General features: G+C 52.1%; 1 protein-coding gene across 1 annotated transcript in view; it reads right to left on the bottom strand.

Moving 5' to 3' along the window:
- Serinc5 (serine incorporator 5) overlaps positions 1 to 23,114 on the bottom strand; it is a 39,616-nt gene extending 16,502 nt beyond the window's left edge. Inside the window, exons 1-5 of the mRNA XM_010643034.1 lie at positions 23,097 to 23,114; positions 22,803 to 22,970; positions 4,781 to 4,959; positions 4,316 to 4,398; positions 3,042 to 3,135 (exon numbers count right to left, since the gene is read on the bottom strand). Of these exons, the coding sequence (XP_010641336.1) occupies positions 3,042 to 3,135; positions 4,316 to 4,398; positions 4,781 to 4,959; positions 22,803 to 22,970; positions 23,097 to 23,099 (527 nt within the window). The 5' untranslated portion in view covers positions 23,100 to 23,114. The remainder of the gene's footprint in view (positions 1 to 3,041; positions 3,136 to 4,315; positions 4,399 to 4,780; positions 4,960 to 22,802; positions 22,971 to 23,096) is intronic.
- Between the last annotated feature and the right edge of the window lie 1,746 nt (positions 23,115 to 24,860).

Raw genomic sequence — 24,860 nt, 5'->3', positions numbered from 1 at the left:
AACATTTCCCTTTCCTGGTCATTCTGACTCTGAATAAGAGCCAGAAGTCACCCGGTGCCAGAGCTGTGACTAAGGCGGATGAGGACACAGCGTCGCGCTTTTTACGAGCCGCCTTTCCGTTGGGTATGTTTGATCATGAAACTTAAAGACCATCAGGAAAGAGGACTCCAGGGCTGCTGCAGAAGTGGCAGGGACGATGGGATGAGGGTGCTCAGAGCCAGAGGAGGACTTGAGGGGGATCCATGGCGCTGTGCCTTCAACCACAGTAACTGTTTCCTGTCAACATTCGCCGTATTTCCCGACCCCCTCTTCGTAGCTCCCTGCACACCTGTGTGGAGGTTGGCACCTGGCCACAGATCACATGAGCAGAGGCGGCTGCTCCTGCTGCTCTGCCTCCACCCAGCCCCTTGCTGACATCCCGGTTTTGGGGACAGCCCAACTATGCACCAAGTAAACTAAGATAAACTAAGTAAAGTTTATCTTTACAGTGTGTGCCAGCCAGAGGTAATGCTACTCCACAAAGTGTGCAGTGCAAACCAGAGAGGGCAGGGCAGCCAGGCGGGCGGAGGCGGTGGGCACAGCAGGGTGTGGGCACCGGGCTGAGCCTGGGGCAGCCAACTGAGTGTAGATTCGGACATGGTTAGAACATGGGCTTGCATTAGAGACATCCAAGTACACCATCTACGTCCTGTTACTTCCTCTCTGGTGCAGAACTGATGCGTCCATCACAGAATTTGTGCTCAGAAGGGAAAACAAAACACCATTACACATGTGGTCCAGCCGACCACGCCACTGTGCAGTGGGAAAACCACACTGGGGCAGCCGGAAGGGACATCACAAGCTAGGGCTGAGGTCACCAACACCACCTCTCCTCTATCCCTGGCATTTCATCCCACGGCTCTGGGGTCATCTTGAAAAGAAAACCGGAAAGGGGAAGAGAAAGGACTTTGGCCGGTCCCTCAGGAGCAGTGAGCACACTTTCTAGATGAACCCTGTGAGTAAGAATCGCTGCTTTCCAAAAAACCCACCAATCAGATGAATCTAAAAGAAAGTAAGTACCCATGAGCCACGTGCAGGCAGACCAGCCACAGACTGCTGCCCAAAGAGCCTCTGCTCCGGAGGGCAGCAGCGGCATCTGTGGCACAGCTCCGTGGCCACAGCTGCTGAGCCATTTTGAGAAAGCTTTTAAAGCAACTGAATTCTCCCGGGCACCTCCGCAACTTGGCCTCAGCAGTTCGTCCCAGACAACACTTCAGGAGCAGCCTTGGCATCAGAGGCGGAGGGCAGGAGCCCACGGCCCCAGGGACCAGCCACGGAACCTAGTATGGGTAGTGACCGGAAGCAGCCGACCTGGCACCCACTCTGAAAGGCTCACAACGGAGCGTTTACTTCTCTAGACGCCAAAGTCACAGGGAAAGTACTCACAGGAGAGGGCAGTGTTCAACATGCATGGCTAAGCTACCGGGGTCATCTCTTCTGGACAAATCAAAAAGTAGGGTAGCACCAAACTCTTACTGTACACCCCGTCTATCTTTAAGAAAGCTGCTGGCTTAAAACAAGGCCCAGGAGAGACTGCAGCACCGATCACTGGGTTCCAGAGAGAGTGCTATACTGGAACGACCAGCCAGGAGGGACGGTGCACCTGCAGTTCTGGCGAGGGAGGCCTAAGCACAGAGACCTCGTCTCAAAATAGAAGTGTTTCTGTTTTTTCAAAGGGCTGGAGATGTAGATCAGTGTTAAGGCCATGGGTGTAACTTCTGGTGTCCAAAGCTGGGGAAAAAGCAGCACAACTCAATCCAGAAAGTCCACACTTTTGAGAGCACTAGTGCTGTTTTCACAGACTACTTCTGAAGATGTGGCAAACATTTTAAACATGTTGTATTTGGCTTTGCTTAGTCCGAGTAATAAAATGATGAACAATACTGTCTTTTACTCATGTAGCCCAGCAAATGCAACTGCATTTCACTATTAAGTCTTTTTTTAAAAAGCTGAAGCAAAGAACAAGTACCAAGCTGAAGAGTACAGTAAAAATAACAAGTACTGGGAAAATCTGGGCAGTGTTTTTTGTCTTAAAACCCACACCCCAATGGCACTACTGATTCTCTTTTCCAAAACTGAGAACAAAATGAAAGGACACCCATAAAATCCACAAAGACCAACGCTTCGGAGGCGCCACAGGGAATCACTACAAAGTGAAGGAAGGGACCGGAGCGGCTGTGCACTTAATCACGGAGTCCAACTGGCCAGAGAGCTGAGCGCCGTGGGCTTTCAGCAAGAACAATCAGCCGTCCATCAGCCTCTCCCACCCTCCTGGGACAGGAATTCTGCATGTAGAGTTTACCATTTCTCTTTCTGTCCATAGCTCTGGGGGGACTGAACCCAAGGCCTGCACACTGCACTGTGCTACATCCCCAGCTGGGTTTTTAAGTGTTTTTTGTTTTTTTTTAATTTTGAGACAGGGTCTCCCTAAGTCACTAAGTTACCCAGGATGGAAAGTTTCTATCCTCCTGCCTCAGCCTCCCAGAGCAGAGGTCACAGGTGTGGTTGCCACGTCCAGCTAAGATTTTATATTTTTAGTGTCAATATGGAAGGCTAAATTAGGACAATAGGTCTTCCTAGGGAACAGTTCTCTTCCTCCCTGAGAAGGTGAGATAAACACAAATAAATGCAAAAGAAGAGAACTATTCCATCTCACAATCTTTTTTTTCCCCACAGTACTGGGGATTAAACCTAGGGCCTTGCACATGCTAGGCAAGAACTCTACCACTAAGCTACATTCCCTGCCCATTTTTTCTTTTCAGTTTTGAGAAAGAGCCTCTCCCAGCTGCTCATGTTGGACTGAAATCAAATCCTCCCACCCCAGCCTCCCACGGATTACAGATGTGCATCTCCACGCCCAGCTCTATCTTACACTCTTTGTGCAAGAAGAATCTCCAAGTGTTTTAGCTTGTTTTGTTGTTTACCATTAAGCTTGCCAGGATGGGAGCCTCCAGCGAAGTCTGCCCTCACCCCTGTGCTGCAGCCCGCCAGATAGCACGTACCAGTTCTTGTTCCACTTGTGCGCAAACTCCACCATAAGCAGCAGCTGGATGACTAGGAAGATGAAGCCCCCGACGGCCCCCACATAGCGCCAGGCTGCACAGAAGAGGGAGGGCGAGGAACCAGTGTCACTGCACGCACAGCTCCCGTGGCACCGACTCCCACGCGGGTGCTCACTGTCAGGCTGGCTCCCATGACGGACGGTGGGATCCCAGTCTACACACAGGCTGCACAAGGCATGACTGGGATTCGAACCTGGGCCGTCTGGTGGGTAAGACCCAAGCCTGACCTGCATACCGGATATCCCAGCAGATGCAGGAAGTCACAGAATACACTGAGCCCTACAGTTCAAAGCCAAAACATGTATCTCTAGAAGTCACAGCTCAGATGGCCAGGGACGGAAGAGAATGCGATCCAGGCTGCAGGGCCTGGCTCCACACCACAGAGCAGGAATGCGGTGACTTGGGTCCCCGGGTTGCAACCTGGCCATAACAATGTCAGAGCCAGCTAAGGACTTCAGTTCTCATGGGGAACAGACCCGTCTTAATACTACCAAAGAGTCATAAATGTACCCCTGCAGAGAATGAAGAACTGGGTAACAGGTTACAGGTAAAAGCAAGGCCTGGGTGCAACGTTCTTATTGATCTGAGTCTTAACACTCATATGAAAAGCAGCCTGACAGCCTGACACTTCTCAGACCCTAATATGCGCTATTTGGGGAAAGATGGCTGTTTCTTTTTTAACACCTTAATTAGGGTCTGAAGAGAAAGATTGTTTGTTTGGGAGCGACCAGGGCCTGACTCACACCCAGTCCTGACATTGAACCTCGGGCTCTCCTCTCCTGTCCTAGCTCACTGGAAGAAGGCAGCCCTGTGTCAGGTAAGATCGGGGGGCTCTGTGATCAAGGAAAGCTGGTGACTGCAAACAGAGAACATGGGAGTGATCTCACGTCACCCGCACCACACAAAGGAGTTAGGTGAGCCGGGTGCCTCCCCACCCCATCCTCACCCTGGGCTGGGGGCTCAGACTGGCCAGACTTTGGAACAGCATGGAGCTTGTCTTCCTTCCAGCCCAGTAACCAAGCGAGCACAAGCAGGGAGGCTGGCGTGTGGGCAATGGGGCAGGGGCTTGGGGCCGGGAAGGCAGAACTCAGGATATTTTGTAGCCACAGAAAATTTGTGATTCAAGATACCAAAGACATCCAGACTATACTTTTTAACAGCTTTACAAAGGGTAAAAGCAGAATACACAGGGGCCCCCAGAGCCACAGCTGTACCTTCCAGAAAGGTTTTCTGGTCCGGAATGAAGAAGGCACCGGAGCACATGGCCGCCAGCAGCAGCAGCTTGAAGAACCAGAAGCTGGGAGGGAGGGAAGGCAGAGGAGATCACGTGAACAGCATTCCAGGGGACAAGGGAGCTCTTCAGGTCAGCGTGTCAGCCCCGATCCTGCCTTGGGTGACAATGTTCTCTCCGAATGGAGGGGAAGTAATTGAACGAGTGCAGACCCTAATCAAGGGACTTGGCTCAGCACGACTGTGTAAAAGAGCACTGCGCGGTGGGGCGGGAATGACCGGAGAGGTCCTGTTCCCAATCTGCCTGCCCCGAATCCATCACGGCCATCACGGCGGGGCCAGGTGTCTGGACCAGCAGCCTAGTCCTCAGGCCAGGGAAGGGCCACTCCCCACATTCAGCGCCCAGGCTTCCGCACAGGAAGGTCTGGCGAGGGGAGGGACGGACGCACCCATTGTGGATGTAGGCCCGACAGCCTTTGCTGGTGTTGATCCCCAAGGTGAGCAGGCAGAAGACGAAGAAGAAGCACGCCATGCCGAAGCAGACGCGGTACACCGCCGAGTAGCCCACCAGCTTCTCACACGTGTCGCCGGCCCGGATGCCCTTGCAGATGTCCTCAAAAAAGGGAATCTGCGGAAAAAGCAGCAGAAAGCTGTCTGAAAACCCGCCAGACACACCAGGAGCGCGCTTAAATATCACATGGCGTCTCTTACACGAGAAACCAAAGTATAAGCACACTGAAGAGTAAAATAAAGGACAGATACCGAGAAACACGGACGGGGGGCTCTTACAGAAGGGAAGTGGACAAGACACGAGGGACAGGGGATGGGGGAGAAGGAAGACGAGTTGTGGACACGCGCCAAGGCCCTGCGGGAGCGCAGCCATTATGCACTGCAGACGGGGGCCAATAGAAGTGAATATTTAAAACTATGCAATGAAAAAGTTGTCTGCTGAAAAACAAGCCACAGACTTGACGGAAACATTTGCAAATCATACACTGGATAAGGCAGTGGTATGTAAACTATTATGTAACTTTTAAAATTTTTAAAAATTCTAGATGAGAGGGGCTGTCACTCTGCCCAAAGTCAAAACCTACCTTGGAAGTAGATCAAGACTCTGCAGGGAAATCTACCTTCTAAAGACCTTCTCCTCATTTTCCCCGTTACTGAACACAACCTTTCTAAGCCTCTCCTTGCCTCCACGAGTTCCTGTGTTCATAACAGAATTCTGACTTCATTTGTAATACGTGGGCTGGTTCTTCTTTAAATTCATAAATATACAGAAAACAGAGACACTGTCTTCAGTATTACCCCAAACGTCACACCCCTCTTTGGGAGAGTCTCTGATTTGGCGGGTAGGAGATTTTCACTAATTTACATGTAACACACACACTCTATCATATGAACGGTAAATAAACACAAACAGCTTTTTAAAGTAAAGATTTGGGCTGGCATGTACCTTGGTGGTAGAGCACTTGCCTAGCCTGTGTGAGGCCCTGAATCCCCAGCACCCCCAAAACTTAACAAAGTAAAAGATGAGGCACAGTATTCTGTGCACTGTTTCCTCAAGTTAACAATAAGCCATGGAGATCTGTCCGTTAATACACAAAACCCCACCCTAATTTTTGATCACTACTCAACATTTTAAGATAAAGTGAGATCTCTCACCAGCACCCCAGCCTGAGAGTGACAGAATGGAAAACAGTTCTCAATGTGATAGGAGCACAGAAAAAAGCAGGGGTAGCTATCTTATTCAGAGACAAAGTAAATTTCAAACCAAACTGATTAAGAGAAACAAAGAAGGCCACTACATCCTTGTAAAGGGAACAATCCAAGAGGAAGAGATGACAATCATAAATATGTATGCACCAAATATTATTGCCCCCAGCTATATAAAACAAGTATTAGGGTTTGAAAAACCAAATAAGCACTGATACAATTATAGCAGAGGACCTAAATATCACACTATCACAAATAGACAGATCATCTAGACAAAAATATCAACAATGAAATACTAGAACTGAACCAAGATTTTGAACATGTGGACTTAATAGACGTGTACAGAGTGTTCTACCCCACACAATCAGAATATACATTCTTTTCAGCAGCACATGGGTCATTCTCCAAAATAGAGCACATACTAGCTCACAGAACAGGTTTAAATAAATGGAAAGGAATCAAACTCATCCCGTGTATATTATCAGATCATAGTGCAATTAAGCTGGAGATCAACAGCATCAGAAACCATAAGAACTCCACAAACACATGGAAATTGAACAACACTCTCCTGATCAATGGGTCACAGAGGAAATTAAAGAAGAAATTAGTCAGTTTTTACAAATAAATGATAATGCCAATGCAACATACAGGCATCTATGGGACACAATGAAAGCAGTTCTACGTGGAAAATTCATAGCACTGAATGCCCACATGAGGAAAACAGAGCAAGCTCAAATAAACAACCTAACGATGAATCTTAGACTCCTAGAAAAAGAAGAGCAAGAAAAACCAGAGCTTGTACAAGGGAGGAAATTATAAAGATCAGAGCAGAGCCGGGAATTTAGCCCAGCGGTTCAGTGGCCTGCCTCGCAAGTGCAAGGACCTGAGTTCGATCCCCGGTACCAAAAAAAAAAAAAACATCAGAGCAGAAATCAATGCAATGGAAACTAAGAGAAAGATACAAAAAAAAAAAAAAATCAGTGAATCAAAGAGTTGTCTTTTTGAAACAATAAATAAAATCAATAAACCCTTAGCCAACCTTGTCAAAAGGAAAGAAAAGGCTTAGATCCATGCAACTCGGAACAAAAAAGGTAAAGTCACAACAGATCCAGCAGAAATCCAGAGGATCACCAATACCTAATTCGAGAATTTGTACTCTAATAAAATGGAAAACACAGAAGAAATGGAAAGATTTGATACTTATGAATTACCAAAGTTGAACAAAGAAGATAAAAAAATTCTAAACACCCCAATTACAATCAGTGAAATTGAAAATGTAATTAAAAGCTTACAAAGCAAAGCCCAGGTCCTGCTGGCTTCACTGCTGAATTCTATAAGACATTTAGAGAAGAACTATTACCACTACTCCTTAAACTTTTCAATGAAATTGAAAGGGAAGCAATACTTCCAAATTCACTCCTGGAAGCAAGTGCTACTTTGAGTCCAAAACCAGGGAAAGACCCAACTGAAAAACAGAACTACAGTTCAATCTCCTTAATGAACACAGATGCAAAAATCCTCAATAAGATACAAATAGAAGACAGAGGATCATCAAGAAGATCATACATCGTGACCAAGTCAGATTTATCCCAGGGATGCAAGAATGGTTCAAAATACATGAATCAATAAATGTAATACACTATATTAACAGAGTCAAGGACCAAAACCATATGATCATCTCAACAGATGCAGAAAAAGCACTCGATAAAATTCAACACCCACTCATGATAAAAACTCTGCAGAAAATTGGAATAGATGGTCTTTATCTCAACTTGATAAGGGCCAGCTGTGGAAAACCAACAGCCAACATCAAATTAAATGGCCAAAAACTTTAAATCTTCACATTAAAATCAGGAACAAGACAAGAATATCCACTATTATCATTCCTGTTCAATATAGTTCTGGAGACATTAGCCACAGCAATTGGACAAGGAAAGAAATTAAAGCAACAAAGATAGGAAAGGAAGAAGTTAAAGTCTCATTATTTTCTGACGATATGGTACTCCACATAGAAGACTCAAAAAATTCCGCCAAAAGACTTCTAGACTTAAATGACACTTTCAGCAGAGTAGCTGGACACGAGGTCAACACTCAAAAATCAACAGCTTTTTTGTACATGAATAATAGACTCACTGAGAGAGAAATCAGGGAAACAATTCCTTTCACAATAGCATCCCCCAAAAAATGAAGTACCTGGGAATCAGTCTAACAAAAGAAGCAAAAGACCTCTACACTGAAAACCAGAACACTCTGAAAAAAAGAGATCGAAGAGGGTATAAGAAAATGAAAAGATATCCCCTGCTCCTGGGTAGGAAGAATCAACATAGTAAAAATGGCCATACTACCAAAATCACTATACAGATTCAATGCAATCCCGATTGAAATTCCTACAGTATATTTCACAGAACTAGAAAAAAACAATCCAAAAATTCATTTGGAACCTAGAATAGGAAAAGCAATTCTAGGCAACAGAGACATCGCAGGGGAGTATCACAATCCCCAATTTGAAACTATACTACAAAGCCACTGTCATAAAAAACAGCACAGTACTGGCAAAGAAAAAGACCTGAGGATCAGTGGAATAGACTGGAAGATTGAGAAACAACTCCAGATGTACTCAGCTGCCTAATCTTTGACAAAGGAGCCAACCATCCTCACTGGAGGAAAGATAGCCTCTTTAATAAATGGTGTTGGAAAAACTGGATTTCAACCTGCCAGAGATTAAAACTAGACCCTTATCTTTCACCATGCACTAAATTAAAATCCAAGTGGGCTAAAGATCTAAATATTAAAAAAGAAACACTAAACTTGCTGGAAGATAAGTTAGGCAGAACTCTCAAAGATATTGGCATAGGAAAAGACTTTATGAACAAATCCTCAGTAGCTCGGAAATTAGCAGAAAGAATCAACAACTGGGATCTCATCTTATTAAAAAGCTTCTGCACTGCAAAAGAAACCAACAGAGCTAAGAGACAACCTACAACATGGAAAAAAATTTTTACCAGCTCCTCCTCAGACAAAGGGCTATTATCTACAATACATAGAGAACTAAAAAAAATCAGCCCCCCAAATATAAAGACCCAATGCAAAAACCAGGCATCTGAAATGAACAGACACTTTTTAGACAAAGTAAAAGCAGCAAATAAACACACAAAAAAATGTTCCACATCACTGGTTATTCAAGAGATGCAGATAAAAACAACACTGAGATTCCACCTCACTGCAGGAAAGATGGCTGCTATCAAGAAAGCAACCAATAACAAATGCTGGCAGGGTTGTGGGGAGAAAGGAACCCTTCTCCATTGTTGGTGGGAGTGCAGACTGGTGCAACCACTGTGGAAATCAGTATGGAGATACCTCAAAGAGCTAGGACTAGAAGTTCCATTTGACCCAGCTATCCCTCTGCTGGGTATCTTTCCAAAAAATTAAAAGAATCATACGACAGTGATATATGTGCACCCATGTTTATAGATGCACAGTTTGTAATAGCTAAAACTTGGAAACAGCCCAACTGCTCATCAGTTGGAGACTGGATAAAGAAGATGTGGTTTTTCTTTGAAATGGAGTACTACTCAGCCATAAAGAATGAGAAAGTAGAGTCATTCTTAGGAAAATAGATGCATATGGAAGCCATACTCTTAAGTGAAATAAATAAGACACATATGTGCAAATACAGAAGTGTTTCTCTGGTGCGAAAAACTAAAAGTGCAAATAAGATCCAAATTATACAACTGATAATGTGAAATAGGAAGAAAAGGGCTAAAGGCGTAGGGGAAGTGGGAAGGGTAGGGGAAAGGAAATAAGGGAAAAGAAAAAATATAAGAAAAGGAAAGAATGGAAACAAAGTATTTATAAATAGGGGACGGTGGAGGGGGTGAAGGGAGGGCAGGGTGAGAACCAAGGTCTGTCATGTAAAGGTACAAGGATCCCAATGATGAATGGAACTGTGCTGTACACCTAAAATGTACCAATATAAACTCAATGAGAAAAAAGATAAAGTGAGATCAAAATTGACGATCATTCCCACATTATTTTTGTTTTATTTTGTTTGCTGTTATCTTTTTGTTTGCTTATCTCTTGCCATCAGGAACTCACTGACACACGTGTGAACCCCCACACACACACCCACGTCTGTGTCTAGGGAGTACAGACTCTGAGCTAAACATAGAATTGATGGGCCATGTACCATCTATGTTTCAAAATATCAAGAAATAACGTGCAACTGTGCTCAAAACTTCTGGACCAAGTGAACCCCTCAGGAATAGCTGGGCTCACCTGTTCCCAGCGCATGTCCCGCAGGACAGCGGGGCACTGGCCTCTGGCTCTGGTGTTCGCCATCAAGGTCAGGACCTTTTCTTCAGTATCTGCCACCACGTCTTTCGCGAGCTGCCTGTTCATTTGGTTTTTCCTGACCCACTGGAGGAGTTCTTAATCTTTATATCCGATAAATGTTCACAAGAGTTTGTCTTCATCCAAGTAGACATTTTCAACCTCAAATCTATTCTCATTATCAAAATAAACAAACTGTTCCACAGTGAGACCAACTAGCACATTCCAATTGTATCACAGTGCAAGGATGTAGTCGGTATAACACAAAACCGTGTGTTTCTAGCACATAGCTGAACACGGTTCAGAACAGAAAATAAGTTACAGACCGTACTATAGCTGTTACTTGCAAGAAAAAGAAAAATATCACCAAGGGACTCAAAGCTGGAGGCAAAACTGAAGCATGACAAAGTGATTTTAGTTTATTTTCCTAAACACCGAAGCTACTGGGACGCCCATAAACGACCAAACCAAGGTGTCTGGCCGCGCAGAGGAAGGCCAAGTCTCGCTGGTGTCGCCTTCTAGAACGAGGGCTCCTCTCCCAAGGTCTCTGCTCAGGGACACACTTGCATCAGAGGTGTTTTCCAAACTCGCCCAAGTATGCTCGGCAAAGACAGCCTCTTCTGACACTGCTCTAGGACACATTCTCACTCACGAACAGACACGAGGACTTCGACCTCATGTTTGCACAAATTCCTAAAACTGCCCGTGTTATCATCAGAGGAAGGCATGGAACTAATGCCCTCCATTTATCCGGTTGGCTACCAAGCACACCAGCTCAGACACGCTGCTCTGGCATCTTTCAAGATGTGACTCAGAGAAATTGCAGACAGGAAATCTCCGGAAATCTGTCTTTTATAAGAAGCCATTCACATGTGTCCAAGTGGCACGCACAAAGCAGAGGCCTCCTCCCCAGACCTGGATGGGCCTTGCAAAGCCTAGGCTCTTTTCATGGGAGATGGGGACCTGATACCCGGTCCTGGCGGGGGCCACAGGTGGTCTCTGGAGTCCTCAGCCCACAGCCTGGTGCCCATCCCAGCTGCAGAGCCCTCGAGGTCCAGGCGAGCCACAACCCTGGAAGAGCGGTGTCATCATCTTTCAAGGCACTGGCACTTGGGGTGCACGGGTACAGCCCAGAGAGCAGGACAGGCTCTGCCCTTTAGCACCCAGGGTCCGAGGGCGTGAGGGTATTGGCTCTACAGCCCAGTGGGACTAGAGGGCAGGACAGCTCCCAAGCTACCGCGAGGATGGATACAAAGGCAGGAAGCAGGGAAGGGGAGCCACAGAGACGCTTCTGGGAGTGTCTACAAGTTCAGCCTGCTGGGATGTGGGTCAGCATATGGAAGGTGGTTCAAAATTGCAGAGCTTTGGCTGGACATTTGGTGTATACCTGTAATTCCAGCTACTCAGAAGGCTGAGGCAGGAGGATGCCAAGTTTGAGGTCAGCCTGGGCAACTTAGGTAGACCCTGTCTAAGCAAAAGAGTGGGGTTAGAGAAAAAAACAGTTATGGGTATAGTTCAGTGGTATAGCCCTTGCCTAACTGGCATTAAGCCATGGGGTGGGGAGATCAAGAAAAGCAAGAAAAAGGCCAGGGATGTAGCTCTGTGGTTCACCTCCTATCTGGCTCCAGGGGGAACTGCCACAGCTGTGTCGGAGTGGGGTGGAGGACTCCTCTACTTTAAACCTACACAGCCCGTGCTCACTGCGTCACGCCCCTTTCCCCGCCCCTCTGTGGGTGACCCTGGCCCGACCCGCGGGGTAACCTGTGCGAGGCCCAGCACCGCCGCGGGCCCTTTCGGGCTTCCCTCCCCGGCGCCCCAGGCCACACCGCAGCCAGACCAGTGGCACCACCCAGGACCTGGGGCGCTTGGGTGGCTGGGCGCCCAGAGCCTCGGGAGGGAACGGGCAGTGGTTCTAGGCAAACAGCCTCCGGGCTGAACAAGCAGGTGGGATCCCGGCCAGAGGAATTCGCTCTGGTTAAATATTTGCTGTTGAGAACTCCAGGCGGGCTGCCACTTAGAGATTGTGTGGGGTGGGGACAGGCCCCGCCCCCCAGGCTCGGTGCCTGAGGGGAGGCCTCAGCTCCCTCCTGGGGACAAGGCCTCCTCCACTAGCTCAGCCTCCCCTCCAGCTCCGTGAAAACTCATGCCCAGCGAGCTGTACCAATACCCCGTGACGTGCTCAGCACAGCTGCCAACCCCTAGCTGCCAGTAAGCAAGCGTCCTTCGCTTTCGAGAGAGGGGGCGGGCAGCTGTGCGGACCACCGATGGCCACACCCCGCTCTGAACACAGGCGCTGGGCCCCTTAGGGCTCTGCAGGTGCTCGTGCCCTCGGCCGGAGGATTTGCTACAGGTCAGCTGTGCACCGACAGCTGGGCAACAAGTGGGCCCGGGAAACGGCCCCTGCCTGCTGTGCTGCACTGCCTCGACAGCCCAGGAAGACAGCATCTGAACTCACAGCAGGAAAGACGCTTCCCTACAGCAAGTAGTTAAGACACACCTGCTCCGGGAAGGAGAGCAGGAAGATGCTGGCCCTGTCCCCCAACCCCAGAGCAGCACAGCCCGGAGCGGCACTCCCAGGTGCTGTGACCTGACAAGAGGAGAGCAGAGGCACTGGGAGCTCTCGACTCCCACGTTCATCAGATCAATTTCCAGAGCAGCACCGGCACCAGATGCCAGGAGGGCTTTGGGCAGCTCAGCCCAAGCAGGAAATTTCAGAAACTCTAGGAAGGAGACCGGGACAGGTATGCCGGGCTGGAAAAGTTTCTCCGCTGGGCCACTCCCTTACTCAGTCCTCGCCTGCCCTCCTGGCCGGCCACGCACTCCATGCAGTCGTCAAGGGTCTGTGACGCTTCTCTCCACCTGGCCTCCACCTGGGTCCCGTCACTGGGCCATCGGTGAGGCCCTGCTTCCCATGAACCAGGCGGCCCAGGTCCAGTGCAGACCCTAGAGAGACCCAGGACCCGGGGCTGCCTAGGAAACCGACAGTAACAACCACCGCTACTCACTGCTCTCATTTAGGTGCTGGATGCTTTTGAAGAAAAACATCAGTGATGTGTCACTACTAAAAGAGAATTAAAATTCCAGAGTGTGGTTTCACCAACCCTACCACCTCCCAGGAGGCCCCAACAGGGTCCAAGGAAGCCCCTGGTGAAGACGCAGGGACCCCAATCCAGCCACAGCGGGTTCCTGACTTGTCACAGAAAGGGTTTCAGGACGCATGGCTCTGACAGTGAGGAGCTACAGAGCCTGGCTGGGGTGCATCCTCACGGTCTGGGTGCGGCTTGCACAGCAGCAGAGGAAGCCTCGGGGCTCGGGGAAGAGGCCTGGCGCGGGTCCCACGCCTGCCTGGGAGAGCTCAGGAGGGTGGTCTGCAGGGTCCTGCCTGGCCCGGGGCCCCAGGGGACGTGCAGGTTTGACACCCGCGTAACAGCGGGCAGCTGGAAGCCCTGAGAAGGTTCCAGTTGTTCCGATCTTGCTGTCCTGGCTCCCGAGGGAAGGTGAGATTGGCCAGGAAGGTCTGGGGTGATACACTTCTAGCAGACCTGCTGGGGCAGCGTCTGGCACGCAGAGTGGGCAGGGACCCGGCACGGGGTCCCAAGAGAGACCAGAAAGGGCGTCTGCTCGGCGTCCTTCTCCTCTCTCGCTCCTCTCCTCCCACGTCCCCAGCAGTTTGTCCTCAGAACCCTGAAGGTTGGCACAGACACTGCCCTGCAGTGGCCGCTCCTCTCAGCTGGGAGAGCGGATCACACTGAAGGCAGATTCTGGGAACAAGAGCCACACCAGGCCTGGCCGGGAAGGGGAATCCCAGGGAAGAATCCCAGGGAGAAGTGGAGCGGAGCGAGGAGGCCGAGGCAGCAAGGACAGGGACCTTGGGAAGGAAGGGTGGGCAGGCGGCCGTGCTGACCTGTGCCTCAGCCTGGAATCCCAGACTGCAGGGCGCCAGGGAGCAGAGGAGCAGGGCGCCCCAGCCGCGGAGCCTAAGGCCTGTGGCAGATGGATGGTGGGGACTCCAGGGAGACGGGGGGACTAGAGAGGAGGACAGAATCCGGGCAGATGCAGCAAAGGAGGCCGCCATGAGGGACGGCTCTCGGGGAAGGGCGCTCCAGTGAAATGCCGCACACTCACACATGCTGCACACCACGGACTTCCAACACGTTCGGCTCATCTGGGCTGCTCAGGACTTTGCACCTTAGGTGAACTTCTACAGACAGGCATGCCCGCAGAGGTTTATACGCCTGTAATCCCAGCACGCAGGAGGCTGAGGCAGGAGGATTACTGTGAGTTCGAGGCCAGCCTGGGCTACATAGTAAGTCCAAGAAGAGCTTGGACTACACAGCGAGACCTGTCTTAATAAGGACGGGGGGCTGCACCACAGCTACACCCTGCAGCTCCCGGGAGCCGAGTTACCACGCCCCAGCCTCCCGGGCAGACCCCAGGTACACACCGACCTGAGGGCCAGGCTCTGAGGGTCCTGGGGCAGGTTGGGCTGGCCTCTTTCACTCCCATCCTTGCCACTTCCCCAGCACTTTTCGCTGTTCTGGGCTTGCTGGTTTAGGTTTTGGTGCACGTTTGCCGTACGCGGCGCACACACTGCCTGTGTGGAGGTGGTGCGTGTACAGAACTCATCTTAGTTCCTTTTTCTCCCATTCCCACTCCCTCTCTCAGTCCCTTCTCAGTTTAGAAACAGCTCCCTCCCTGCTTCCTACTATCCATCTTTCCTTTTGTTCTTCATTTACACTGGGGCTTCTCACCTAAGAGAACCCTGTGATGTGTACGCTTCTGTGTCTCATTTACTCACTCAACATAAAGGCGCCCTTGAATCATTGGTAGCGCTTGCTTTGGATGCGTAATCCTGTGAGTCCTGCGCACAGGCTGACAGGTGCATTGTGCTCCCTGCTACCAGCCTCACTCTGCGCCTGCCGGTGCACGCACAATGCACACAGCAGACTGTGTACCCTGCGCGAGCTTGGATCCTGCAGAGACCAGGCCGGTGCCGAGGAGGGTCCCACACCACATGGGGCCAGCAGCCCACTCCGGCCTCTGCGGTGAGTCTCCAGGGACACAGACACGCCCACTCATCACCGTGTCCCCAGGGGCCGTGCACCAGCCTGGCTCACCTGAGCCCACCTTCTCATAACTCCGAGAGCAGCCTGAGGACAAACTGACATTTCAAAGGCAAGTGACATCGGTGACAACTTCCTGGGGCTGCAGGCTGTCCAGCTTCCTCTCCTGTAACCCGGCCGCCCTGCACTGGCCCCTGGAAGCGGCTGTAAGTGGACCGCACTGCAGGCCTCCCTCTCGCAGGGCGCACAGCTTTAGGGCAGCAAAGCGGGCATCTTCTTTGTTTATCATTTTTGGAGGAGTGCGGGGTTAAATACCCGTGAGCCTACAGCGCCCTGAGCACCACAAAAGGCCTCACATCTGTTACACAAACACGGCCTGGGAGCCCAAAAATAACTGCTCACTGATGAAAGTCTGCGCGCTGAAGGATAATTTCAGACTGGTCTGGAGGCTCAGAAACAGTTTTGCTGAACTTGAAAAACCACCAACCCCTTGGGATTCTGCTCAACCATCTGGAGAAGGCAACCAACACGTCGTATGACAAACATCCTCCTCACCCGCAGTGTCCACCCCAGGATGGGGGCAGCGCACCTGCGTCATCCCGTCACCCCGGTGTCCATGGAGGTACCAGGGGCGCAGGGGACAGACACGCACACACTGGGCCTCATGCAGCCTAAGCCGGGGCCTGGTTCACATACCAGCTTCCTCGCTTCCTTCTATGTTCACGCTGAGGTCCCCTGCACCCCTCGGAAAGCTTGGCACCCACATCTAATGGGTCAATGGATAAATGAATAAATGGATAAATTTTTAACAATTTAAAGAATGTACTCAGAGTCTAGTTTAACCAAAGTAATACAGTGCCCTTGCCAACCTCTGGGAAGGGTATGAAGTCAGACTGTGGAAGACAGGACACACTCGAAGACACCGTAGGGGCCTGAACCCACCCAACTCTGACAGTACACCGTGGTTTGCCTGCACACACACACACACACACACACACACACACACACACACACGGGACAGAGCAGGCATGGTAAAAGATTTACACAAATAATAATAAAAACAGAACACATGTCAATATACAAAGTGTGACAAAGTTACAGTGAATGATTACATTTCTGAAAATCCATTACAGACAAAACACATTGCCACGAGTCCCTCTCAAAACCCCCTCACGTTGAACGCATGCATCCCATAGCCTTTGCCACTTCCTGCGGCCACTCTGGTGTCCTCTTTCCTGAGGGTCTTTGGCTGTGCTGTCCTGGCTGCCTCGGTGTCCTAAATCCGTTCAAGACCTTTCACTTTCTCGGTTATTTTGACTTTGAGGAAGAGTCAGAGGTCACACGGTGCCAGACCCGGTGACCAAGGTGGATGAGGACACAGCATCACGTCTTATCTGGAAGACCATTTTGAATCCATTCAGGACATCAAGGCAGACAGAAAAAGACACGAAGGAGGAGGCCAGAACCACTTCACAAAGTGACGAGAAGCGGGTTGAGAGCATTCGAAGTGAGGGTCACTGAGGGGACTCCTGGCAGTGTGACTCTTACTGTGGTTAATACTTTGATTCTTATTTAATCACCCACTGTGTTTGTCGATCACACCTGAATCAGTACATCTCTCCTGTAAGTACGCTTGATAAAGTTGAGTTTATGAGCTGGGCACAGTAAAGAGATTAACAATAAATAACAATGATAAAAGTAAAGCAATTATCACAATACACTGTAAAACTGCCAAGGTCACCGGGAAGCACCCTGGGCCATAAACTCATAAAATGAGAGTGCACTGGACACAAACGCTCAGTTCAGCAGCCGGGCGTCACCGATGCCACGGCAGCTGCTAAAGCGGGGCAGCAGCGGGCAGCAAACAGCTGCAAACACGTGAGTGCCCACTCCGGAACTCTCCGGTTCATCCTTCAGGGCTGCAGCTGACAAAGGAAATCGGTGGCCAGCAGGGGAGACGCTCTCTGGACTCCTACGCGCTGTCTCCTAGTCCCGCCGTGGGTCAGTCTGTCCATCTGCCCGGCATCTGCCCGGCATTCGCCCCCTCCGACCTGCGGCGCTGACAGCTGTGCGGCCCTTACCTGCAGGGGCTCAGCAGGACCTTGCAGAACGCTGCTCGCTTCTCCCCATTCTCTCCCTCCCTCAGCCAGAAATCCCCGCTAACAGCTGGCGCCTCTGAAAGACTGGGTGAGACAGGAAGTAGTTTCTCGCTCTCTGGAAAACTCTAAATTATTGCTGGACAAGGATCAAACCTCTTTTTCCTTGGTTCAAACTCAAAAACACAGAACAAAAGTGAGGGCTCACGGCAGGACAGCCAAGGTTTCCACAGCCACCGCCCCAGACCTTTCTCACATTGCCTGGCTGGGGAGGATGAGGCCCAGGGGAGGAGGGGAGCAGCCAGAGACTGGAATCCAGGCCACAGTGTGTGGAGATGAGTGGGGGTCACTCCACCGGCAGGGAAGGGCGCCCCAAGGGTATGAGCAGCAGACACACTGCCAGCTGCACCAGGCAACTCAAACAGGCTGGGTCTGGGACCCTACTTTACTCCTGAAGCACTAGATACAGATCAGGCCAGCCGCACAAGGAGCTCCAGAGCTGCTCAGAGACCTGGAAAAGCCTGCCACCCTGCTGGGATCAAAAACAGCAAAACAAGCAAATCCTCCACAGTCAAAGAAGCGGGCAAGCAGTGTTTCTCTTCAGCTTCACATACTATTCTAAGAAAACACATCCAGAGCAGCTGCTGAGAGCAAAGAGCTCCACCTGGGCTTCAGCGCAGCAGACCACACTGGCACATTCTTCTGAAAAGATGGGTCCATAGCACGCCCTAGGGCGGTTCTGTGTTCCACACAAAGCCACTGCACAGACACTGTGTTTATGGGCTGTTTTCCACCTCAGCTCAAGGCCCTCCCCAGCACAGCACTGGATAGGCGGGCCAGGAAGACACCCGGGGACGGGCTCCTCCCACCACTGCCCACAGAAGAGCGTGGGGGACCCTCAGGAAGGCTCTGTCACTCTGGGGACATCTGGTGAGACACTGGCAAGCTGAGCAGGAACTGGGTTCGAGTCTGCCGTACCCACACTCCCAGCCCACACAGCTGCGAGGATGACGCAGCCCTGGGCCGTGAAAAGCACCCCTTCTTCCCACCTCCTCTTCCAGCATCGGGGCGACACAGCACACAGGAGGTCCAGTGTGCCTGCCACAGGCGGCCTTTCAAGGCTGTCCGCCCACCTGGGGATGAGCTCGGCCCTCTCCTCCCAGCCAGAACACTGGGGAGGCTGGCGGGACAGAAAGAGCCGGTCCCACCCACAGGGCCTCCTCCCAGGCAGGAAGCCCCGCCAAGCCGCTTCTCAATAGGTGCATTCAGGGGGCTGGGAGGGGTCACTCACAAAGGCCTCCGTCAGTCAGCCTGCCCTTCCTCTCCTCTCGGCCCTCACCCCATGCCACTGCTGGGCTCCGGCCAGGCTCTCCCCCAGGCCCCAAAAGGATCGCTCCTGCCCAGCAGCCTTCAGCAGCTTCTCCGTCACCAGCACTGCTTCAGAAAGTGGTGAGATATTGAGACCATTGTACTTAAAGCCAGGGGAGGGTTCTGAGGAGAATAATGCCAATGTGGCTCTTATTGCGGTAATTTATTTTAAATTTAAGCATTCACTACATATTTTGATCGTCCCTTGTACAGAGCCCAGGAACTCAGAACATACTTGGGCTGGGTTTAAATCCCACGGTGGGGGCCGGGGATTTAGCTCAGCAGTTCCGCCATCTGCCTTGCAAACGCAAGGACCTGAGTTCAATCCCCAGTACCAAAAAAAAAAAAAAATTTCCCACAGCGGGATCAGGACAGTACCCACACTCAGGTGAGAGCGGTGGTGACAGAGAAGACACAGCTAACATGCTCAGAATGAAAACAGATGTGTTCATTACGCGGTCGATGTCAACTCTGAACACCCTATTCCTCCCCAGGCTGAGGCTGGCAACACAGTTGGCTCATGCATTCTCGGGGGTTCTGCCAAAGGCAAAAAGCGGGACACTGACTGTGGCTGTCTGAGACCCGGGGGTGCTCAACATGACGAAACCCACACCGCGGCTCCAATCGCCTCTGCTCCTACAGCAGCCTCTCCCACGAGCCCCCCAGAGAGAGCCTTCTGTCTGCACAGTTCCAGACTTTGTCTCTGGGTCTGAGGCTTAATTCCGCCAGGACCAATAACTTCTCCGGACCAGAGATGGCACCACAGACATCACATGGGGACAGAGTCCCCGGCAGTTTCCAGGTTCCAAGTCTCCAGCGTCTGCCACGCACTTCACCAACACACAGCCTCCAACTGTCGCCTTCGACTCGTGGATCCGTGCTTCAGAAAAATGGCTCGGGCCAGTGCCAGAGTGCCCACCTCGCCTGCACTGTGTCCAGCACCGCAACCATGCAGAACACAAATGCGATCGGTCGGCTGTAATGCGTGGAGCCAGCTCCCGGCTCCCTCCCCTCCTGCTGGCCGGGTTCTAAGGGGATGAGAGCCGCCCTCCTGAGCAGGGCTGCCATTGCGTCCCAGCCCAGGAAGGCCAGGCTGCCCACTCGTGCTGCCCAGTCACACACGGGCTGAGCGCAAGTCAGTCTAAGTCACTGAGCTCACTGCAGTGAGGCACACTGCCAAGCGTGCCAGGTAAGTGTGCTCGGCCAAACTGGGAGGGCAGGGGGCTCACACCAATGCGTCTTTGCAATAAACATGTTTTTTAAACTAAGAAAATAATTTACTTGAAGGTTAAGAAAATGATCAATGGCTACTTGACAAGTAGGGAGCAATGAAAGGGAAACACTCAAGGACCCTCATCTACGGCTCCTTTTTATTGTGATCCTTGTCCCAAGCAGGCTCCTGGATTCTTCCTGTCTCCGAGGTGCAGCAGACACCCCTGCCCAGTACTAGCGGGCCATGAGTGGTGCATGCTCCTGGCATTCCCTAATCCGGCCGTACTGTTTTATATCCCAAGTCAGAACGAAGCCCTGTGTGACTCACACAGACATGTCAGCTAGCAGAGTTGGGCTACTCTTGCTCCTTTGCTAATGGCTGTCACCGAGGCCCAAGTCCTGGTCTGTGGAGCGGCAGGGCTCTGCTGAGTCACGTGCAGCTGAGGTCAGCGTGACCCCAATTAAAACCCGTTCCCCTGAATTATGGCTTCTCACTGACCCTGTGGGTCGCTTGCTAATTGCACCTGGTCCCAGTACTCATTTCCTCTGTCCTAGCAAGATAAGCAGCGCCTCCTCCCGACAGCCCTGGCTGGCACCATCATGCCAGGTGTTCGGCAGTCATTCACTAGATGCCTTCGAAGCTCCCCAGCTCCCCACTCCTTCCCACGATTGTGTTCAAGAAATACTGGATGTGCTTGGGTCTTTGCTGCCATCAGCGGCACTGACGAGGACCCAAGATTCAGTTTCACTCTAAGTCTTGTTCCACCTGCTCTGTAACCTCTAGCTGGTGCTGTGGTGGCGCACGGGAGGCTGGGACCTGCTGCAGGGGTCTCCCGCGACATCCATTCCCCCGACCCTCACACCCTGGCTGTCTTTGGCACCCCCTTGGATGTCTTCCGATCATATGACCTTTCCTGTTGTCCTGTGGGAGCTGGGATTGTGGGTGGGGCTTAAGGACCTTGCTGAGCTTCGTTTCTTTGCCTTCATCTTTCCGATTGCTGGAGCCTACTTTGCAGAGGCAGAGGCCACCACCCTTAAACTCTCCACTCACAACTCCAGCAACACTCAGCGAGGCCGTCACCCTATCTTTTCCTGACCTACATGGCCCGTCCCTACAACTCCCCATGCTGAGACAGCCAGCCAACTGCTGTCCAAGAACCGGCAACGACCGATCTGGCTTCTCCAAGTGGAACAGGGTTGTTGTGGGGAGCAGCGGGTGGGAGACTTTACCAGGACGATCATCTGGGCCTGGCAGGAGAAGGCCAGCACCTTTACAGTGGGTCCCATGTGCAGGATCACTTGGCATTAGGCAGCCTCTGGGCAAGAACAGGCAAGATTTACCAAGAGATGAAAGAGTGTGTAGCCAAAACACGAGCAACAGGACAGAAAGGCAGACTGGGGAGGAGCCATGGCCCACACTGCTGTTAAAAGGCTGGAAGAGCAACTGTAACCAGCTGGCCCTGCCCCTGTCTGCCCAGCCCTTTTGTAGTTACTCATATGTATGACTAGCTCTGTCCTCCGGCTGTGGGAGCTCAAGACCAAGTTAAGGTAGATGTCTTCGATCACAATTCACCTCCTGAAGTACACCAAGGCCATTAGTCCCCTCCGTCATTACTTCGAGGCCTTGGTCAAAGCCCCTTACCTCTTCAGTTCTGTCACATGCGCCGTATACCAGCCTGGGTCATGGTCTGTGCTGGACCACAGGGCGCTCTTCAGAAGCACAAGAACATTTTTCCTTCCATGAGCCCCCCCTCCTGGCATGACACAGCCTGGCCAAGTCCTGTCTTCTGGGGTCCAGCAGTCTCCCTGCTCGGGGGTCAGGTGACTCACCAAAGCTGCGGGATCCCATAGAAATGTCCTCTCGGGTCCTGGTCCTTACTGGCCTTGGAGGTCCAGGGCAAAAACATGGCTGTCCTCTCAGCCCAGTGACCTATTTAGTTCTGGTCTCCCAACCCTCAGTTCTTGAACATTCAGCAAGAGCAGACCAGTTTCATCAGTGGAAGAGTGGCAGCAGTTGATTTTATGACTTTATCTAGATATCCAGCTAGGGCACGTAAACGTCTGCCCTATTTTTTCATCACACTTACATTTGGCATGTACCTGCTGACATGTTTGTCTCCTTTGTCTATGGGTGCTAGACAGGAAGACGGGGTTTTCTGCAAGGTTCCCTCCGAGACCCCACCAACCCCCTGTAACCTGGCCAATCAAGAGATCTCCTGAGGAGAACGGGAAATTTAGAAGTCCCACGTGGATGCTCTTTGGCGTACACAGCCTGCAGAGCGGCTGGCACCCAAGTCTCCGTCCCTGAAGACAGCCAGACAACTCTGTCCAGAGTTGAAAAGCATCCAGGGCCACTCTCCGTTATGTGTGGGACCATCCTTCCCACACAGTCACCTCAAGGGCTGTAACAGCTGCAGCCTGGTACATGGGCAGCCAGCTCGAAACAGGGAAAAGCAGGTGTCTACAAGGCAAGTCTGCGATCCTCAGGATGAGTGGCCCAAAGACACTAGGCGCAGTGATGTCCCGCTCTGCCCAGGGGGCCGTGGCCTCTGGGCCACTGAGGAAGCCCACTGTGGCCAGGGGGCCGTGGACAGGCATTGCGAGGTCCAAGGGGCCGCGCGCACCCAACCCTCAGGGCTGTCCTGCCCATGCCCCTGCCCAGCGCCCTCGGAGGAGAGGCAACTCACGTGCTCCCGCATGGCCTTGGCCACGGTGGGCGACATCATCAGGCAGCACAGCAGGACGACCAGGATAAAGTAGAGCGCGTACATGAAGCGGGTGGTCCGCGACTGTCGGATCTTGGGGCAGCAGCCACAGCAGAGGGAGCAGCCCGCTGTCCCGCAGCAGCAGGCCAGCTGGAAGGGACACAAAGCACTCAGAATGCGAATCTCCAAGGTGACAGGAAACGCACATCACCCCCCTTTCCGGCTCCCACCTCGGAGCCCCCAGGCATGGCATGGCCGGACACCTGCGTCCTTTACCATAAAGCAGCAGGTACAGGCCCAGGCTGCCCCTCAGCTCTGCCAGCCGGTCCAGCACACAGTGGGACCCAAGGAAAGAAGGCGCTGCCAGTCTGCACCCAGGGGTAGGACTTGCACCTTGCAGCTTGTGCCTTGAGCCACAGGTCGGCACCAGCTCCAGATGTCCAGGGCCAGGGCTGGACTGGGCAGCAGGAGTCACACATAGAGCCTGTGTCACTGCGGCCCCCGCCTATGGCAGGCCCAGAACGAGCACCTCCAGGCCCCCATGCTGGGCATGCGGCCAGGCTCTCCCCAGAGTGTGTCTCACACATAGCGACCATGGCAAGCACCAAGGCGGGAGACAGCTGGAGATAAACAGGAAAGCCAGGCTTCCTCGGACAGATGGAGTCACCTCTCCAGACAGAAGAGGGAAAGGAAAGGGCCGAGAACTCCAAAGACGAGGAACAGGAAGGAGGAAGATGAAAAACAGGAAGAGGAACACCGGACCAGGGCTTGGGGACACCAGAGCCTGAGAGGAGCCGTGTGGAGCCTGGACTCTGCCAGCCACCACGCAGGGTGCACAGGAGTGACCTGAGGTACAGGGGGACAGGCGGGTCCTGAGCGGGCAGGCAGCCCCAGGGCCACTCAACCACATGACCACATGACCTCTACCCAAAGCACAAGGTGCGAGGGCACAGGTTCAAGGCCAGCGCGCCTGCTGGCTGTGGTGCAAGGTGTGCGCCCTGGGAGGGGACAAGGACTGCGGGGCCCACCCACGCATTGATGAAATAAAACAGACTTGGGTAACCGCACTCCTGTAGCAGCCTCTGGCACCCTCGTCCTGTGGGCTGCAAAAAACCTCACCAGGCACACTGGGTGAGTCAGAATCAACCAAATACATTACCTCGGCAGGCACGCAAGTCCCCGCAGAGCCTGCAGGTACTGACACCACCCCCGCGCCAACCTGCGCTCCCAGAAAGTCAGTCTTCGGAAGGGGGCCAGCTGGGGACTCAGAAGGCTCCCACACAGCACCAGTCAGAGCCCTGCCACAAGGGGGCAAGATCACAGGCACGGCAGAGGCCACAGGCAAAAGCGATGGTGTTGGGGTGGGGCTGAGGCAGGCAGTGGTCTGCACCATAGCACAGCCCCTGAACACCAGCCTGGGCGCCTGCATCACCTCGAGGTCTGCTCTGATCTCCCTCAGCTGTCTTCCTCACTGGCGAGTTATTCCACTCAGGCCAGCAGACCTGCACACGTACGGGGATCTGAGCACTGCCCCGAGTGGTGGGTTCTATGGGTTTGTCTTCCAGTACTGAGGACAGAACTCAGGGCCTCTGCACTACATTCCATCCCCAACCCTGCTCCCCCTTTTTGAGACAGAGCCTTGCTAAGTCCTGGACTCAAACTTGTGATCCTCCTGCCTTAGCCTCCCAGACAGCTGGGGTTACAGGACCACATGTATTTTTACGGGCTTCTTTATAAGCACTTACCCGTATTTTCAATCTCCGATTTTATTGACCTTTTTCACTAATGTGCCCTCTGGTGGCATGACTGTAGGCTCCACCTCCCTCCTCTGCCTGCCCATCCCTCCCAGTCCTCACCTCCTTGCTGCTGTCCGAGCCAAGCAGCCTCACTACACTTCAAGTTCAAATGCCATGCACAAAAGAAACTCTGGGGAGCAGAAGGCAGTGGCCTGGCTGTCCAGTGAGAGAGCCCGGTGGCTACCACCGCTGGGCACTGGAGAGGTCTACAGGCCTGGGGGGGGGGGGGGCAGGAGGGAAGGGG

Source organism: Fukomys damarensis, unplaced genomic scaffold, assembly GCF_012274545.1.
Source record: "Fukomys damarensis isolate Sample0158 unplaced genomic scaffold, DMR_v1.0_HiC HiC_scaffold_3, whole genome shotgun sequence".
In the NCBI taxonomy this organism is placed as follows: domain Eukaryota; kingdom Metazoa; phylum Chordata; class Mammalia; order Rodentia; family Bathyergidae; genus Fukomys; species Fukomys damarensis.
The sequence above is the reverse complement of the archived record's forward strand: the minus strand, read 5'-3'. Positions and strand labels throughout refer to the sequence as shown.